The sequence below is a fragment of the Paramormyrops kingsleyae genome, chromosome 23, assembly GCF_048594095.1.
Source record: "Paramormyrops kingsleyae isolate MSU_618 chromosome 23, PKINGS_0.4, whole genome shotgun sequence".
In the NCBI taxonomy this organism is placed as follows: domain Eukaryota; kingdom Metazoa; phylum Chordata; class Actinopteri; order Osteoglossiformes; family Mormyridae; genus Paramormyrops; species Paramormyrops kingsleyae.
In genome coordinates, this window is record NC_132819.1 from 22,087,539 (window position 1) to 22,107,530 (window position 19,992).

Here is a 19,992-nt window from a genome sequence, read left to right on the forward strand (position 1 = left end):
TACTCCAAATTTAGTTGATGCTGTTTTTAATTTGTCAGAGTACACGTACACTTGTGTTTTAATGAAACGATACTATAGGAAATGATCTTTAGAATGGTGTTAAAACGCTTACTTAGTATAAAACACACAAAGCGATACATGCGTTATATTTGACCAAAAAATCATAATCAACTTGACTCAAACAATACGGGGAAATATATATTTCCCTTGCTCTCAAATATCGACCCATCCCACTAGCCTGCTCCAGATTCGGGACATCTTCCCCTTGGTTGTGACAACCTACCCCTTTCGTGGAAAATATTTCGCCACGCCCCAAAAGCCGCCCCTTATTCGCTCGTTCCCCGTTGATGGCTTGATTTCCTCCTCTGCAGTTGGCTGAGACCGACCGCCACTCCATTCTAATACTTGGCATCAAGTTTGTTCGAGCGGCGAAAGTAATGAAAATGGAGGAATTGGTGTTGTTTAATTATTAAGTGAATTTATGGAGTAATTGATAGCTAGCAGCTTACACAGAAAGCACAGTCGAGCGTCAGGAGAGCGGAATATTTGGAGGATAGCATGCTAGTAAGTATTGTAAGTTAACCCAGACTTGTCAGCGTGGTTTTAAGTATATGTATATGGCCAGCGTGCACCTTTCAATATTACCCATGAGAACTGGATTATCTGCTGCTATCTGACACTTAAAATTGGTCGCGAGACGCCAAACGGTCACTTTCATACCCCGTAAAAACGAAAAAAATGGACAAGCTAGTCGCAGCATTAAAAAAACGGTTTGTGTCAGAAAACTAATATAATTATTTCGAGTGAATTTCAGTATGTAATTGTTGCTTTAGCTGGGTGTTTACGCATATATGTGTATATAATATAGTGTATTATAACGAATAATAATATTAGTGAAAGCGTAATACCTGTTTGACGTTTTATTTGGAGACACGCCCATTTACCTGAACTTACAGCATTTGGGAAACTTAACAGGTTAGAAGAATTATACATGTGTTAGTGATTTCTACGTTAATTGTTTCCCTCGTGGGTTATTGTGTTAGTGGAAATTTATTGCCCAGTAAATGGGGCAGATCGATCACCATTAATGATGAGTGTTCGCAGTCTAACGTACCTGTCTCAACCTTGCATTACCGGGGTTTTTAAGCATTAAGGAGGTTAATTCACGGCCCCCATTGCCGTGTGAAGTGCCCGAAGCGGTTGGTGGTGGGGTGCCAGGGGTGCCAGCCTCATAGTCTCCATGCCCGGTCAGCAGATGGGCTGCATTCAGTCTTATGATTTACCATAATCCCGTTTTACTTTCGTTTTAACGTAAGGCTCTGCATGGCTACCCGCTTCCCACATAATTTCCATGTTAATATTAAATTATAAATAACGCATTTTGCATTCAAGCTGTGACCTTTTCTTTGTGACGTTCAGGCGCTCCGACTTTTCGTCAATAAATATTTTAGCACACTTGCATATAGATATTATTTTTCTTTCTTTCACCGGAGAACTACTTTTACACTAAACTGGAAAGCTAGCATAAACGCTGAAAATGTCTTTATGTTGTTCGTTGTTCCCGATTTTTCTTCGGGTGACGTACTGGGATGTGTATATAGCTATTAACACCAATAGTGCAGTAACTATGTAGCCCAAGCATACACTTTGAATTTTACATGTCTGGTCAGTTTGTCGCCGCTTCAGGGTTACCAGCTCTCACGCTCATGCAAGATATCTTATGGCAAATCTACATTATTCCATTATAAACCTAAAATTAGCTGCGTCAAAAGCGTTGGGGTAGCTTGCAAACCCTACTGACTATTTTCAAGGTAATGAAACTGTTACATACATGTAAATTCATCTGCATGTGTGTGCAGACTTGTCTTATTTTGAAAATCTCACACCAGCCAGCTGACCAAAGCTGGCAACCCTGCATGTTTCTTTTAAAAATGAAAATTGCTTTTTGAAAAGTAGGGGTTAGGTAAGGTTGCCCTTGGGCCATTTAGGAAACACGTGTGGGAAGTGCTCACTGAGTCACTGGCTGTATCCGAATTCAGGAGCTGCATCCTCAAGGCTGCAGTCAAAGGCCGAATGTGTCACAGTAATGCGACCAGGCTATCGCCTTCAGTTGCGGTCTAGATATTTGTCCTTCTTTTGCTGAGAATCCACGTGATGGATCCTTCACAACCCAACATAATCCCAAGATTCATTCCATGGGCCTTCGAAGGACAGAGCCTACAAAGGCAACATAGACCGCGTCCTTTGAAGGATGCAGACCCTGAATTCAGACACTGTGGGACCCTGGTAGCTTCAGACCCTGTGAGGTTATGGCGTCCATCAACTGCCTCCTCTGACGCAAATCCCCAAAAGTTCGGTAAAGTTTGCTGACTTGTGGATGGAGCGTTCCCCCAGTGTAAGAGGGGTACTTGATATTCATGGGAAAGACCTGTGGAAACATGTGATTTAACCCAGAAGGAAGCTCCCGTTCTGTAACTGTCTCCCCTGGAAATGCTCTCAAGGTCCTCTTCGATAGACTGTCATCTTCAGGTGCTGTTTTGGAGAGCAGTATGTCTGTTATCGCTGGTGTTTTAAATTTAATGTGACGAGGATGTCTGCTGGAGTATTTCCTGCTTTGAAATGGATATTTGGTCTGAAAATGGAGCTAAGCCTCAAGTAAGAGGATTTTGCAAGAATGTCAGATACCCAGTGGATTTTGCAATATAAACTTAAACCATGTACTTTCGATAAGAGGAAGTGTTTGCGAGTCTTTCGTTTGAATAAATTCATGTTTTAAGGTGTCAGCTATGTTACGTGAAGGTATTTGTGTTATTAAAGATAGAATAAAGACGGATAAATAGAGATGTGACCGTGTTGTCAGTTTGCTCATTTTCTGTCTTGGTTTATTATGGTGAAATTCAATTATGAGAATATTAGGTCAATAACTTTTGCTGTTCACATTAGACAGTATGTGGCGTGGGTTGATTCTCTGAAATAAAGTTTAAGTAGCGGGAATGCCAGTTCTTTGGATGTCCTTTTCTTTAAGTGTACTGAAGACAGTGCAATTGCTTTCCTGGACAGAGGGGAATTTGAGACGCCAGCATAATTACAGCTTTTCCAAGCGATCTCTTCCTGCATCTGTGAGGGGTCTGATGCGCACTCTGCTCTTTAACTTAATTTCTGTAGAAGCTTCCAGCTGTCAGCAGTCATGTGACATGTAAGTAATGGTTTGTCAGGGCCCTGATGGCTCACTATGATGAAGAGAAACATTCCAGAGCCAGTAATGTTTACATGTGGTGTTCATGAAGCCAAAATATGCACCTACCAGGCACCAAAGACTGTGGCCACATTCACCAGGGTGCTCTCCTTACCAGCAGGGGGCAGCGGAATGTGCCCATGCACCCAGGGACCTCATTCGTCTAAACTATAAATAATTGTGTTTGGCATGAGTAATGCAATGTAATGTTAAACAATAAGTAAAAATATAGTAAGAAATTTCTGCACTTGAGAATTGTGGCGTTTGAATAGAGTGACCGACTGACTAAATCGCTTACCGTTTTGACTGTCATTCCGAAAAGTGGGTCTGTTTTGTTCTTGAGTGCAGTTTCTGAAATTGACTCGTAGATGCTCTTTAGAAGGCATTTTAAATGCCATTTGCTGATAAAGGGTTAGGGTTAGGGTTAGGGTTAGGGTTAGTTTCAGTAGGATGGTTTATCATACTTTGTCAATCAGCGACTCAGTGGTAACCTACTGACCCACTTATGCCTGCTTGCTTTATCTGTTCCGTTTTGGATAATCCGGCTCGTGTTTGACGTTTCTCGGTGTTCCTGTCTGCTGTGGCTTTAAAAGCCTCATTTTTCCCATTGTTACTATGTAAGATATTTCATTCTTAACTTTAGTGTAATTGATGGAATTTAATAACGTAAAGGTCCAGGCTTGGAATGTTTGCTGCAATTAATACATGTATCAGCCCATCCATCCATCCATCCATCCATCAATCTTATAACCACTTATCTTATTCAGAGTAGTGTGGGTGGGGTAGGGGGCCTGGAACCCATCCCAGCCAGCTTAGTGAAAAGACTGAGGTAGACCAAATGGGATGCCAGTTTGCAACAAATACATTAAACTGAAAAAAAATATAAATATAAAAAGTTTTATATAATAAAAAATAGCAATGGAAATGTAAACTAATGTGATACTTTGTAGTATTAGGCAACCAGTTTTTCCTTGTAGTTCAGTGCATCCACCCTGCTCTTTACACAGGGGCTTGGCCTGTGATGCATTTGCTAATGTGCCACATGATTTATGGAATACAATGCTAAATCCAGTTCTTAGGAACCCAAGTAATTCCAGCGAATGCATCATGTCCAGGACAGATAGTTGGTGTAATAAGAATTAGAGTATTGAAGTACTGCATCTATTTGAACTTGTCTTTAATGGTACCTTGTATGTATAAGCTGCTTTGTCGTAAGCTATGCTGGCCTTTGATTGTGAGCCTGCGCAAGCTTTGTAGCATAAAATGTAGATTAGATAGTAACATGTTGCTGAACTACAGCTGTTGTTGACTGCTGGTATTATGCTAGCCTCCATCATTGTTTCGGTTGAATGCAGGGGACGTGCATATCTATAATACTTCTCTCACACCTGCTTGATGCGTTCCTGATAACCTGAGCTTTGTCGAAAAGCCTTGTCATGTGACTGCAGGTTTGTCTTCTGTCATTGGTTGAAACCGTCAGGCACATTACAGCGGTCCGCTAGTGCCATATTTAATTTTGTTCTATGTTTGTTTTTTGGAGAACACAACCTTTGACAAATCTAGGGCAGGGTACTCTTGTGGTCTGACTGCTTCTGATGGATCTGGATACGGCTCTTTCCGTCAGTCCAGCAAGGGCTTCGAGAATATCGGCATGGTGATGATGAGTCACTTTATTACGCATTTTACACAGGGTGTGCGGACTCTCAGGCTGCGGAGACGGCTGCCCGTGTTTCTATGGCGCTGATGGCTCTAGAAGCTATTTTGGAGTCTCGGGTTACATTTGTTTGACAATATTAATATGCCTTTCTCCTTGTATTATCTTCCGCTGAATTCATCCTCACCATTGTCAGGTAATCGATTTATCCACAGCTTGCTAAAGCAGACTGGCAATATGTGAGGAGAATGAAGTCAGGAATTAAAGGGGTAGTTATTTTGAAGGGTTTTATGTAGGTGGTTTCTGGAGATATGTCTGTTATCTGCAGTATCCCTCACCAGGCTCATGATTTGCAGATCTTAGTTCGATGTACCTTAATCCATCACTGCAATCACTCCCCCTTCCAGCTTTCTCTCGGGGCTTATTGGGGGGTTCAGGACCTTACATTCTCCCCATGACTGTCCACATCCAGAGTGGCTGGGAAATCTCACCAGTAACTTGGGGGAGGGATTGCAAGCCAGGCTGGAATGTAGGGGAAATGGGCTTTCTAATGGTGCAGTGGATAAAGAATGAGCTGACTGGGAAGTTTTCACAGGGTTTAGACTAATGGCACCAACCAGAGGTCCAAAAGGCCTGTTTTATTGCAAACATTATAGTATGTGACTGTATTAAGTAGAACCTTTGATCTCTGCTGTTACTCTGGTGGCTTTTTTGCTTGATTAGTCAGCTTCATTATCCATGTTTTAAGGAAGCTGTGACCTCTTAAACCACATTTGGCACAACAGTCGGTTCCTTTTGTAGGTCAGGTGACGTTCGTCGGGAGTCCCAGGGAGAGCCGGCCAGGTTCTTCACTACACTTTTTTTTGTTCTTTGTTGGCTTTGTGAAGGAATTAGTTTGATATTGAGATGGTTGAATGCTGATGATGTTGAAATAAACTACACAACTTGAAACTCTGGCCTGTATTTGTGTCAGTGAGCACACGCCTTGGTCATTCACCCTGCCCCTCTGAAGTAGAGCTCGCTCACTCTCTCCCTGCCTCGCTCTCTTTCTCTCACTCTGCGTGCTGATTGGTGGGCACTTTTTTCCTGTCACCGCCCTCACAGAGTATAATACAGCAGCTTGGAGTCGGTCAAACGTCTGACATGTTTCAGCTTTGCCCAGCTCGGGCAGGACGTTCTGAGCGGCGAGAGCAGGAAATGACAGAAGATTTCAGCCGTTTTGGGGGGGTTCGGCTGTGGGCGTGTCTTTGGAGATCTCCACGGTTTCACATCTGATCTGGTACGTCTTGCCTCTGCAGTAGGTCGATGGCTGTCAGTGGCGCAACTGAACCAACTGCTAGGGAGAGACACAACGTAACCAGACCAGTCCATTTGTAGCCAAGTCTAATTATGTCGAAATGTACCCAGGATGGTGTTAACTTGCTTTTACGACCAACTAACTCATTTATGAATGTGTGAGTTAGGATTAAGTTAATTAGGGTAAGGTTAGGTTGCTCTCTGTTCTGAAGGGATTTGAGCAAAATGTTTGTAGGCAACTGGATTGTGAGCTGAGCTCCAGTCTGGAAGTTAATGTAGTTTCACTTCGGTTCAGAATGAAGTACTCATGTCAGTTAGTTTTGGGTGTGTACTGAAACAGTCAGCCTCTGTGACCCACCCCTCACCCTCCCCATATACCCCCCCACATATGCATCCACAAGTGTTTCAAATAGTATGATTTTGCTATTGTTGTCTTTATTCTTTAGAAACAGGTTTTGAAAAAATGTGGGCAAGTCTGCTGGTCTCCAGGAGTTAAGCAATCTCCAGTTGCTTCTCCTTCTGCCCGGGTGCGCCGTGCGCTGTGGCGTGTTGACGCGTGCTCTGGCATGGGATCTGTTAGGCTTAATGCCCGGGTTCTATTACAAGCGCGGTTGGACCCGCTGGACCTTGCTGGACACACAGTTCTGTGTGTGTCATCAGCTGTGCATTTGTGTGTTTGTGTGATATCTGTGTGATATTTCAAGATAAGCACTTTCACTGGATGCTTTCATTTTCCCTCTTGTTTTAAAAGGGACTCGACCCTAAATGCAATTTTACATCGGAGGGCTGAAAAGGCATAATGGGTTTCCACTCCGCGCTGTGTGGGCCGGCCTTAATGAAGCGGCTAATTTTAAGCTCACTTCCTGTACGATAATTAGGTAGAATATGTGCCGGCCTTTTTCGTTTATGTGCTCTCCTGTACCCCCTGTACCCCCCGTGCCACGCGTGCTATTTTCAGCAATCTCGGGCACCTAGAAAGTGTGGGGGGGGGGGGTCGGTCACCAATTTTAAAGGCAGGAAGTGGAGATGAGGTCCGAACGATGCTTCAGGAAGCCGGTGGGTTTGGTTAGAGGCCGCCCACCATTTCCTGTCTGTCCGCAGAGCCTGCAGTGTGGCCGTCAGGTCAGCTAAGCCGTGGTCGGAGTTTCTTATCCTTTTCATTTCCGTGTCATCAGATTCATCCGTCATTGTCATTGTCATCACATCATTGTCATCACTTGCACCCATGAGCGAACGGGAAGACAGACCTCTCAGTGCTGCGTCCTGCATGCACGTGTGTCACCTGCATCTGTCACCTGGGCTGATTTCTGTCCCCGAATTTCCTGTTTCAAGTCACGGCCAGCGGCTGGGGGAATGACGGCTCGTTAAGACAGCGCCTCCTTGGCAATACTGTGCCCAGGGTGTTAAAATACGTCACGTTTCACTTTGTGTTTATTCTGCCTGGAATGTATTTCTTTCCGTCAGTGACATTAAACACTGTGTGTCATTTGTTGTCATTCTGTGGGCAGTCTCCTGGAGTTCTGGGGCCATCTTGTCATCCGCCCCCCCCCCCCCCCCCCCCCCCCCCAAGAACCACAGGGACCATTCGCTGCGATGACTAACACGGCACAAACCCTTCCCGAGGGGGGGGGGGGGGGGGGCTCGCCCCGCCCCGCCCCGCAAGCAGACGCCCCCGTGCACACACGTGAGAAGCCACTCACACGGCACCCGCTGCCGCGTAGCGCCTCCATGTTATTGGATCACTGTTCGCTTTGTTCTACGCATCGTTACGCAGATTTGTATTTTTTTTTTGTGAAGTCGCTGGCATCTTTTGGAGGAATCGCCGTTATTGGCGATGAACGCGTTGGGGTTCCCGCTCCCGCATGCGGCGGAGCGTGTTTGAGGGGGGATCCCCACTCGCAGAGGTAAGCTCCTTTCTTGCCTGCTGTGGGGGGGCTCACTGGTGCCGTCCTGCTGCCGCCCAGGGAGGGCTGAGGGGGTCCCCTCCTCGGTTTAAGGGAGTTGCACCCTCAGTGGCAGTCTTTTGCTACCATTTGTTATCTCTGTTGGGGGGGGGGGGGGGGGGGTTGTGGGATTCTGAGGGAGAGCAGCAGTGACTCCGTGACTGTGGGCTGTTTGGCTTTCTGTCCCATAGGAACCAGCAGAGGGGTGGGCAGACGTTCAGGTCTGTATCGCGCACTGAGCAAGGCTGCTGATTTCAGCCATGTAGCATGAGAGGGATTTAAAACTGGGTGCTCATTATTACAGCAGAAACAGGGAAACTTTGTCTTTGTTTTATTACACATTAAATTGGGCCAAACCCAGTTTATTTGTATTTCTTTTACTTCTAACCTCATTTGTACAAATCTCTGAGGGCAGTGCATTATGGGATATGCCGGGTTCCCTTAATTAGGATTTTTTTTTCTGTATTACATTCACTAGGATAATAGGTACAGTGATGTTCTGGCATTGTCTCCTCCAAGTCGTGATTAACCCCCCCCCCCCCAAAGGGAGGGGAGACCCGTGACGATTCGGCAGTGTGGGGCCACCCGGGGCTTCCTGCTGCCTCATGCGGGGGTGGCTGCACTCAGCTCATGTTACCATTTCATTTCGGGTTTGCGGGGAGCGGGATGGATTACTGTGGTAATCTGGTTTTCCAAGGCTGTGGGCTTATGGCGCCTCCTGCTGGCTGATGAGCGCGTTCGCACTTATAGTGCCTGACTTTATCATTGTTTACAGAATTGCTGTAGTCCTTTTTGCTGGGGCTGTGAGAGGGGATATTTATTGCAGTGTGGGGTTGGGGGGGTAGGGGGGCAGCAGTACAGTGTGGGGTTGGGGGGGTGGGGGGGGCAGCAGTACAGTGTGGAGGCCAGCACTGTTTGTATCTTACTGGGCAGGATATGTCTTCACCTGTGGCGCTGTTGAAATGTGCAGGAGGATGTGTGAGTCTCGCGTGGGAGGTCTCTGTCAGGGGAATGAATAACATGGTGCTGGGCTGGGGGGGGGCAGCCACATCGACGTCAGGCTCTTTTTACCAGCTCACATCACGGCATCTCCCTCCACTGACCACCGAATCACTGGTTGGGGTACTATTTGCCCGTCTGATTGGCTGGCTAATGTGAAGCTGATTCGTCGGCTCTTGTATCGCCGTGGAGAGCGATGGCTGATTACGGCCTCCTGAGGGAGCAGTCTACCAGCCACAACGTGTGCACACGGGACTCTTACATAACGGCCCGATGTGAACCTCTCTCTCTCTCTCTCTCTCTCTCTCTCTCTCTCTCTCTCTCTCTCTCTCTCTCTCTCTCTCTCTCTCTCTCTCGCTCGCTCGCTCGCTCGCTCCTTCTCGCAGGTTGAAATCAGCGGACAGCAGATGTGGGAAGATGCTGGCGATGGAAAGAGGAGTGGTGGAAGAGTGGTTATCTGAGTTCAAGGTAAGCCCAGGCCCCCTCCCTCCCTCCGCCGGGGGCTATTGGTGAGAAAGTGGGTGGGGTTTCGATTTGTCGCTGTTCTCTGGCAGCGAAAACGCTTTGGGGTTTGCAGAGCGGAGGAGTTTTTTTCTCATGTCGGTTTCAAAAATGGTAAGATAGGGAACACTAGATGGCATAGTAGTTACGGTCGTGGGCCCTGTACCCTACAGGGGCTGGGGTCAAATCCCCGCCTCTCTATGCACACAAGCTGAGCATTGACCCCTCCTCAACCCCCCCCACCCCTCCCCACCACCACCTTTCAATTCAACGATCGTTAACCTAGAAAATGCAGGTCTGAATCCACCAATCTGCCTTCTGTCAGGTGACTGCTCCTGTGAAGGCCACATCTCTGCTCTTTGCATTTCAGACCCTTCCGGAAAGCGGCGTCTCCAACTATGCCGTCTCACTGAAGGTGAAGGCGGCTCTGATCCCGGCCATCTACAGGGTCATCCGGGAGAATGACAGCGACGTACGTGCTGGACAGTGCTCACTGTCTGTTAACTGTTTAAAAAAAATATATATGTACTATAAAAAAAAAATTAGAAAAAAAAATTATAATATTTACAGTATGTGTAAAATGGTTTGTTTGTATGGGTACTGCTCAGACTTCAGCACGCTTTATGGTTTGCATTTAGAACATTAATGCATGTAACTGGATAGTATTCATGAACACAGCAAAACAACTATTGTTGCTAATGACCGCCTCCCACTGCTCTTTGGCCCCTCCCCATTGATCTGGCACCGCCCCCTCCAGCTCCTGGAGCCGGTCTGCCACCAGCTCTTTGAGTTCTACCGCAGCGGGGAGCCGCGGCTCATGCGCTTCACCCTGCAGTTCCTGCCCGAGCTCATATGGAGCTACCTGTCAGTGCGGGCGGGCCGGGACCCTCACCGCAGCGGCTGCATCGAGGCGCTTCTGCTGGGCATCTACAACCTGGTGAGTGCAGGTTGGAACAGGGCTGCAAAGGAGGCTGGTTGATGTGGCCAATTGACATCAGTCTTTGTACAGAAGACTTCCTGGATGGGAGTTCGATTTGCTTGTGGGAAGTCACATTTTATTTGTATACTGTAGGATTGCTGTGTAAGGGGTGGGGGTTTGAAATGTCAGCCTCTGTACCTGTGCTGTGTGTATTGAATCAGCTGTCATGAATTGGACCCAATAATACAGACTTCTACAAATTTCAGTTCAAAAGGCTGGATAAATAAAGAGAAGTTGTTCTGACCTGAGACGTGAGCCCCTAAGTCAACCAGCATCCAGCTGCTCGCTTCAGTAACTCGTGTCTGGGCCGATTGGGTTCACAGTCGGTTCTGCACAGTCGGTTACTTCCAGCTTACAGACCAACCGGGGAATGCCAGGCTGTGATTGGTGGAGCCTCTGCCCGCCGGCTCGCGTTTGTGTCTGGTCTGAGATCCTGAGTCCATGTGACCCAGAACATCGATGACACCCTGACGTGCCAGATGCTATTTTCCCCGCGGCTGATGTCAGCAGCATCACTGTCAGCACTGCGCCGTGAATGAAAGCCGCCATTCTAATCGTTCAGACAAATGCAAATTTCCATTTAGTTGGGGGGTGGCGTGTGGCTCGGTGGGCTGGGACTCTATCTGTAATCTGAAAGTCATTGGTTCAAATCCCAGGGTCAGCAGAATGGTTTTACCATTGAACTCGAGACCCTCAACCCACCATCACTGCAGAGACTGTCTGAGCCTGTATTCTCTGTACACTGCTTTGTGTATGTGTTGTATGCTGTAAAGTAAAATCAATTTAAGATTAAAATAAAATGTTTTTAAAGTGACATTCTTGAGTTGTCAAAAGCAAGATGGTAGATGGATTTTTTTTCCCCTACAAAAAATATAAACCACGTCAGCCCCCCCCGCCTCTTTTATAAATGCCCAAAAATATTCTGGAGGGGAAAAAAAAAAATATATATATATATATATATATATATATATATATATATATATATATATATATATATATATATATATATATATTCTGAATCTTTGCTCGTAGGTGTTTGTGTAAGATTTTTGCGTCCATCAGAATGCATCAGTCTTCTGCTTATCCAGCGGATCGTCTCTGTGAGCCGGGAGCCCATCCAGGAATCACGGGGCCTCCTGGACAGGATGCAGCCCTCGAAACTTTCTGCTTAACCCAGCAAACTGTTTGTCGGACTCATTTCCCTTTCTGTCCTTCCTCTCTCTCAGGAAATAGTTGACAAAGACGGGCAGAGCAAAGTGCTGGCCTTCACAGTCCCGTCACTGTCCAAGCCGTCTGTGTACCATGAGGTAAGCTCTCTGAGTCCAGCTGTTGGGCTGGTTTAGGACATCGAGGTGTTAATCGTGCATCGAGGAGCACCCCCCTGATGTCAGTGAACAGGGCTCAGCTTCTCTTCTGTTTGGAGACTCAACTGTTTCAGTGCAAATGAACCATGTTGTGAAGAAGGGATTAATTCCCGTGTGCTGATTTAAATAACTGAGAGGCAGTTCCCTGAAAGGAAATCTGTTTTCATTTAGCCCTCAACGATTGGCTCACTGGCCCTAACTGAAGGGGCTCTAGCCAATCATGGGCTCAGCAGGGTTGTGTACAGCGGGCCACACCTCCAGAGGGAGACGTTTACAGCACAGAACAGGTGAGCCTTGACAATTGAAATGTTTAAAAGATTGTGTGAATAGTGTGTGCACTTCATTAATGCTGTTGCTACTTGCCCTCAGTTGGTTCTGTCAGCCCCCGACCTGAGAATTAGCATTTAGCAACCTGTCGCTCAAATGTAAAACTGGTCTCAGCGTTGTGCTAACTTCTCCTAGCAGTTTAACCCCCATAGCTAATGCTGGTGTTAGCGGTGTGCTAACTGCTTCTCTGGTCCTGCCCACAGGTTTGATGTCCTCAGCTTCCTACTGCTGTGCTACAACGCAGCCTTGAGTCACATGTCCAACTCCTCACTGCAGACCCTCTGTCAGCTGGGCTCTAGGTAAGCCTAGGCCCCCTTCCCCTGAAATCTCACAGCTGTAGCAATTTTGCCGACCGCCAACCCACATCAGGTCAGACAGACCACCCATAGAGCTTAGGACCCCCCCCCCCCCCCTTGCCTTTACCATTACCAGAAGAACAGAAAATCTGTTTGACCTCAGGAGGTTGTACAACCTGACCTCTGTCTGGGGCCTCAAGGCAAACTCTCTGCTGTCCTTACTGCTGCTTTTCCTCTGGGTTTTCACTGCGCTCCTGTGACTTTATGTAAATATGTCCTCCCTATTTCATCACAGTCAGCCGATCTGCTCAGAAAGCTTACTTTACATCAGCTGCAGTCAGAGCATTTCTTAGGAATGAAAGCATATGCAAACACACGGCCCCTCCTGTCCTTTTTTCAAGGCATTTTTACAGGCAGCCCCTGTAATGTTTGATTACCTCTCGCCGCTCAGTACGGCTGCTGAAAAACATTACGGTAAACCTGAGTATAAACCCCCCCGTTTCTGATCCTTTTACAGACCCGGGAAGTGCTCCAGGTTTGCAGCCACAGTCGCTGTGTGTGATTTTTCTCGTGTGACTGTTGACCATGGCAGATGGATGTTCGCTTGCTCGCTCACTCGTTCATATGTGTAAAAATTCCCCACGTGCTTCTTTGGGCCCGAATGTCGTTCCGTTGGACTGTGGGCCAGATGGAGATTCCCATGGTTTCCATTCTCTGTCAGGGTCTGCATCTGCGGTTACCCCCGGCAACAGATGAGGCGTTACAAGGGCATCAGCACCCGGATGTTGGTGTCCTCCGAGTTCCTGGTCCAGCTAATAACGGGCATCCACTACGCCTTGTGAGTAGCCCCCTTACACACTGACATCCACTACGCCTTGTGAGTAGCCCCCTTACACACTGACGTCCACTACGCCTTGTGAGTAGCCCCCTTACACACTGACATCCACTACGCCTTGTGAGCAGCCCCCTTACACACTGACGTCCACTACGCCTTGTGAGTAGCCCCCTTACACACTGACATCCACTACGACTTGTGAGTAGCCCCCTTACACACTGACATCCACTACGACTTGTGAGTAGCCCCCTTACACACTGACATCCACTACGACTTGTGAGTAGCCCCCTTACACACTGACATCCACTACGCCTTGTGAGTAGCCCCCTTACACACTGACATCCACTACGCCTTGTGAGTAGCCCCCTTACACACTGACGTCCACTACGCCTTGTGAGTAGCCCCCTTACACACTGACGTCCACTACGCCTTGTGAGTAGCCCCCTTACACACTGACGTCCACTACGCCTTGTGAGTAGCCCCCTTACACACTGACGTCCACTACGCCTTGTGAGTAGCCCCCTTACACACTGACGTCCACTACGACTTGTGAGTAGCCCCCTTACACACTGACGTCCACTACGACTTGTGAGTAGCCCCCTTACACACTGACGTCCACTACGCCTTGTGAGCAGCCCCCTTACACACTGACGTCCACTACGCCTTGTGAGCAGCCCCCTTACACACTGACGTGCACTACGCCTTGTGAGCAGCCCCCTTACACACTGACGTGCACTATGCCTTGTGAGCAGCCCCCTTACACACTGACGTGCACTACGCCTTGTGAGCAGTAGTTCCAAAAGTACATTTATTTATTGCTTCTTTTTATCCTTATTGGTGAAATCTTTTGTCATTATGAAGGTGGTATAAAGGGTAGTTTTTCCGGTTTTGTTGAAGCACGTTTAGACTATTTTACTGCTGGTACCTTTGTTCCACCGTTCATTAGTGTTGTGATGCCACTTCCTCCCCATGCACACCGCAGGTGTAATGGAGAGCCGGAGCTGGGCTTCAAGGCGCTGGATGATGTGATGTACAGGGCCCAGCTGGAGCTGTTTCCAGAGGCCCTGCTGGTGGGTACAGCTCACAGACCCCGGCCCCATTACTGTGATCTGTCTGTTTATTATAAACATCTTCCCGATTGGTCCATCGGCTGTCCAATTGCCTTAAATCGTTGACTCTGATTATTAGTGTGTTTGAATATGTGCTGAGTGTTCAGGAGTGTCTGTGGACTCCTTTGTACCCATGTGTTAACCACCGCTTGTGTTCAGGTGTGTAACGCAATCAAGTCTTCCCAGCACGGGGGAGCCCTGAAACCGCACAAGGAAGGATCCCGCCGGATCCATGTCGAAATCACTCCCACTTCCTCCAGGATATCCAGGAATGCCGTCACCAGCCTGTCCATCCGCGGACATCGGTGGAAGAGACACGGTGAGAGGCGTGCAGGGGATGAGGGCCGTCTCGTACCCCCGTGAGCCGTCTGGTCAGAATGTTCCGGATACTTTATTTTATCAAGATTTCCTGTCATTTTTGGAGGTGGGGTCCCTCTTCACCACACACACAGACACACTCAGTTTAACCAAAAGTATGTACCCAGAGTAATACTTAAAGCACAGTATCGTCGAACATCAGCAGGAAATAATTTGAGCATAAAAATCTGATTTGGGGGGTAAGTCAGTACACAGCTGAGAGCAGGGATGAGTAACAGGGCAGGAGCAGGTGACTGGGTGTCCTTAGGGTCCCACTGGCACATATTGTTTATGTGCAGAATAAATCATTACGAGGATTCGATCTCCCACTGTCGCTATGGCAATAAGGGGATGTGATGATCTTTTTGCAGCCAGAGCGATAGAGAAGCATCAGTTAGTGACTCATAGTTTCACACCTTTTCTGTTAAATATGTAGATTTTATTTTCTGGCATCAAATCATCCAGCCCAAGGCTGGGACTCTTTCAGCTCCCTTTATGGACCCTGTGGGCCTGGCCACAGTCCTCAGCACTGATCCGTATCCGCCGGTCATCCATGCATCACCAGCTTAGGGCCAGTCAATATGAACACCGTCTTGGATCCAGCGGCGGCCCGAACAGGTTCAAACTGGGCGCTGACTGTTAATTAGAATCTGTAACATGCCTTTTTGTCATCATTTGTTGACCCCCTTGCCAACAATGTCTTACAAAAACAACATTGTGTTCTGCATTGCTGTGCTGTTTGTTAATTTTGTTCATTTTCAGCCATCACATATATCTATGTGTGTGTGCGTGCGTGTGTGTGTGTGTGTGTGTGCGTGTGTGTCTTCCACCCCTAGAGTCTCTCGAGAACAGTATTGACTCCCCAGATTCGGTGTTCTCTGGGCCCATCCCTGAGATTAGCGTGACAGGGGTGAACAATGAGCGGCTGGCCAATGGGGAGGCCCTGGGGGGCACGGAGGCGGGGCCCGATTCTAGAGCAGAGGTCAGGAGGCAGAAGTCTGTCAGAAGGATGGTGGAGGAGGGCGTGTCCTCCTCTGGGCGGGTCCAGCACTAGGTGACGCTGCCGAGGTATGGTGGGATTGGGTCGGGGCTGTGGTTTGCTGGTGGTGTGGGAGTGGTGGAGACCAGGTGACTGCTGCATGGCATGCTGACTAACCCCACCCACTCACCTGATCACATGACTGACCTGCTGACCAAACGCGACTCAGACGCCTCCTGGAGAAGAAAAAAAAAATGTATGTCTGGAATATAGGAGTGACCACAGAGCATGGGAATGGATTGTACAGTTCTGCACCTCAACTTAGACGGAGTTCAAGATCACATCCGCCTGAGAAAGGTCAACCAAAAACTTACCTTGAGTTGAATTGCCTAACGATTGCTAGGCAAGAGTGTGTATTGTTTAGGCAGCAGTGTATGCTGTGTGTCCATAGATAGGGCACCATGTCCCTTAAACTCCACTAGGTGGCGTGGTGCTGAACCACAGGGCATTACCTGCAACTCCAGGATGCGTAACCGTGAGGGGGAGGTACCACGGACTGCTCCTCCCTCCCCCTTTTTGGCAAATCATTCCTCATTAAACTTGGGGGATCACATGAGTTCTAGCACATTGATTGGCTTAGGGGGAACCCTCAGTCCGCGCCTCCTAACTTCCTGGTTGCCGCCAACCTTCCGTCTGATCGTGGGGCTGATTCCTGGGTAAGTGGGAGGACGAGGTGCCTTTCACGCTGCCCTGACAAGGCCGACGACATCACCGTGACTTACAGCGCCCACACGGGAACTCTTACTGGGATTTGGAGTCACGGTGTGAGAATCGGCCGGCCTTCAGTCTTCGGTGTCTTCTCTCTCTCTCGTCTGTCACCCCTTAATGATGTGATGATCGTGGTAATCCCGCTACCTGCTGGTCTGGCTTCTCACCTTAATCCCTGCTTCCCTTCCTGGGCTCGGCCCTGTGTGCTGTGGGTACATTTCAATTAAGCTCTGGTGTGCACTTGCTGTGGGTCTGTTTGGGCCGCCGTAGAGTTCAGTTAATCTTTTTTTGTTACCGTTTGGTCGCCCCTCGTTTAACCCGAAAGGAGTCACGAGCGGCTTGTCCTTCTGCCAACAGACGCGGTGGACCTGGGCTCCCCGGATGAGCTGATGGAAATCTCCGAGGTGGACGAGGGGTTCTGCTCCCGGAGCACACAGGGTGGGAGCCCCCCGGCAATCGTGGTTAGCAGCAACGCCACCCCCAGTGGCGGAAGGCCGACGGGGAAGGGCCAGCGACGTTTGGGCAGCTGCAGCAAGGCCAGTAGAGACAAGGAGGGGGTGCCGGAGAGCTGCCGAGACCAGCTGAGCCGCAAGCAGCCGGGGGGCAGAGCGATGAGCGAGACCCTGGAGCTGCTGTCCCTCAAACGGCTGACGCTCACCTCCAGCCAGTCAATGCCCAAGTCCGGCACGCTCAGCCTGTCCCAGACCGCCAGTGCCGTCTTCTCCCGGTCCTTCGAACATGTCAGCAATGCGCTCACTGCGGGCAATGCGGCCCACCCCCAGGGCTGCAGCCCCTCCGCCCCCGAGGCCAACCGTTACTCAGCATGCAGCCTGCAGGAGGAGCGGCTGGCGTGTGTGGTGGAGAGGGCGGAGCCTCTGGGCCCCTCCCCCCACAAACAGCGTTCTCCCAGCATCAGCCTGCACTTCTCCACTGACCTGTGACCTTTTGGAGTTGTCGCCACCCCCCTTGCCCCCCACAAGCACCCTTACCCACCCTCCGCCCCCCACAGCTTTTAGGCAGAAATACCACTGAAGGACTTCTCTGGTGCCTCCTGTTTCACTCTGAACACCCCCCACGTCTCCCAGCAATAACAGAACTACATTCTGGCCAGTTTCCCCCAGCTACAGTCCTGACCACCCCCACGGGAGGGTCCTACCCCCCGGCCGCTCGTTTCTATGGTTACCATAATGCGGTTCCCTCTCGGAATGACGACCCACTACGACCCCGGGCTGGACGGGGGACCAGATCTCTGACCCTCAGGACTGTGGATTAATACTCTGCACCTTAGAAAGACATCAGCTCTGCTTTCTATGGGACACCATCGCTAAAGCTGTTCTAACGTGTCTTCGGGTAAAGCGTTCTTAGAACCGGCTTCGGCGTTCCAGTCCGCTCCACTGCGGATCGCTCAGATCCATCACGCCGACTCAGACGTTTCGCGTAACCTGAACGGTACAAAAGTCCGTCGTGTGAAGTGCAGTTGAGCTTCTCTGTTTTAGTTTATGATGTTGTCCTGCCCGCCTGGTTCATGTGTGTCAGTGCTGGATTATTTTTGATTTTTTTTTTTTTTTTTTGTTTTGAACAAATGTTGTGAAAAGGGATGTTCTTTTCAGAAAAGTGTTATGTTTAAAAACGAAACGGCACAACACAGCCTCCCGTGCAGACCGGGAGAAGCTGCCCCCTCCCCCGCCGTCCATTCTGCACCCCCCTCTGCACTTCCCAACATGCACTGGGCCTCATACTGTGGCGGTTTGCTTTTAATGCTTTTTGAATTACAAAGTAACTTCAGGATGGGAAATGGCCTGTGACTGTGGTGACTTTGATACCAAGCAGCGTGTTTATAGATACTGTAAGAAGCAATATGTGTGTCAATGTTCCAGTCCAGTGTTTTACATTTTGGGTGTGTTCAGTAGGAGATGGGTGTAAAAAGTGTGAATATGTAGTTGGGATTCTTTTTTTAAAAAAAAATTAATAAATATAAAAATTCTGGACGCTGCACATGAGTGACGTTCCCTTTCAACAGTCCAGTGGGTTGGCCACCCCATTCCCCAAAAGCACAAGGCGCACCTCCCGGCCCCCTCATCCCGGCCCCCTCATCCCGGCCCCCTCCTCCCGGCCCCCGCCTCCCAGCCTGCGTTTGTGCCACTGCCAAAGGCCTCTTTCCGTTTTTGGTTTTTAAGCCCATGTTTTAAAATTGTCGCAGTTCATCTCCACTTCATCTTCATTCAAGGTTTTAGAAGTCATTGTACTTGTTTACTCATCTTTTCTATTACAAAACAAAACATCACTGTGGTACCTTATCTGTTTATGGAAGAATTTACATTTTGACTGTTTTGGTAAAACCTAGTAAAAGTCGACAGTGAATACAGTTCATAGAGATGTAATTTTTTAAATGATGTGGAACAATAACAATCAGTGTCTGGTTTTTGTTTACAGGGCATCGGAAGAAAACAAAAAAAAGGTTCCCTTGTGAAATGTACAGATTATTATTCAGAGGTTTTTTGCCTTCTGTCTGAAAATAACTGATTTGCTTTAGCTTTCTGAAAATAAAGTGTTTGTTTCACAGTTTGTGTGGTCATTTGTTGGGAGACATGGTGACAAAGGCTCAACGCAGGTTCAACATCCATTACACCAAACATGAAGCACTTGACTCTAGACTCACAGGAAAGCTGCTGTCGTCCTCCTCTGTTAAAGTGTTACCTTTCTGTTAGATTTGCAGTCGCGAATGAACGTCTTGAGTTCCTTCCCAATAATTTCACCAAGTTTCCTATTAGCCATTGTCACATGATAGTCACATGATGGTCACATGATGAACACAGGGGTGGAGTGAGCGAGGGCTGTCTGGCAGACTGGATATTCCCTTTCTCTTTTGAGTCAGGTTACTTATCATTACTTATTCAGAAATTCCTCTCAATAATTCACACATCCCATGACGCGGCTGGACGCTTGTGTCTCAAAAGGTCACAGCGGCAGATTATTCTCCGCTTGTCGTGACTTGTCCCTCAATGAGGCACATCAGCAATGTTTTTAAAACGGTGCAACTGTTGCTGAAAATATGGAAGCTTAATAACCAGAATGAATATTACACCCTGGTAAAATGAGAATAGTGAATTATACTAGCCTGTTTGACTATAGTCACATTATGGTAAACCAGTGTGTCTCAACCCAGTACTTGGGGACTCCCAGACAATCCATGTTTTTGCTCCCTTCCAGCTCCCTGCTGTGCCATAAACATTTTCCTCTCTACTGGGAGCTGGCAGGGAACAAAACTGTGGCCTATCTGGGGTCCCCGAAGAGAAGGTTGAGAGCCACTGCTGTAAATGGTTAGACCAGCTCCCTCGTGGTTGAATCCA

At 48.2% G+C, this 19,992-nt stretch overlaps 1 protein-coding gene across 6 annotated transcripts; it reads left to right on the forward strand.

Moving 5' to 3' along the window:
- Nucleotides 1-377: 377 nt before the first annotated feature.
- Nucleotides 378-19,204, forward strand: hycc1 (hyccin PI4KA lipid kinase complex subunit 1). 6 transcript variants are annotated; one of them, XM_072705356.1, is made up of 12 exons: nt 701-770; nt 9,514-9,595; nt 9,999-10,100; nt 10,386-10,565; nt 11,834-11,914; nt 12,143-12,258; nt 12,502-12,597; nt 13,316-13,432; nt 14,412-14,499; nt 14,698-14,857; nt 15,732-15,963; nt 17,000-17,138. In XM_072705356.1, the coding sequence occupies exons 1-11, from the start codon at nt 739-741 to the stop codon at nt 15,947-15,949; spliced, it is 1,272 nt and encodes a 423-aa protein (XP_072561457.1). In that variant the 5' UTR covers nt 701-738; the 3' UTR covers nt 15,950-15,963; nt 17,000-17,138. The 6 variants fall into 6 exon arrangements, with proteins under 6 accessions (XP_023673420.2, XP_023673418.2, XP_023673417.2 ...); XM_023817652.2 differs by lacking the exons at nt 701-770; nt 15,732-15,963 and adding an exon at nt 378-573 and having other exon boundaries at nt 17,000-19,204; XM_023817650.2 differs by lacking the exons at nt 701-770; nt 15,732-15,963 and adding an exon at nt 379-564 and having other exon boundaries at nt 17,000-19,204.
- The last annotated feature ends 788 nt before the right edge of the window (nt 19,205-19,992 follow it).

Excerpts from the sequence above, each read along its gene's own strand:
- hycc1 (XM_023817649.2), top strand. The coding sequence starts at position 739 with ATGGACAAGCTAGTCGCAGCATTAAAAAAACG. Across the intron at positions 10,566-11,833 it reads TGCTGGGCATCTACAACCTG|GAAATAGTTGACAAAGACGG; the intron begins GTGAGTGCAGGT and ends CCTCTCTCTCAG. Across the intron at positions 13,433-14,411 it reads ACGGGCATCCACTACGCCTT|GTGTAATGGAGAGCCGGAGC; the intron begins GTGAGTAGCCCC and ends TGCACACCGCAG.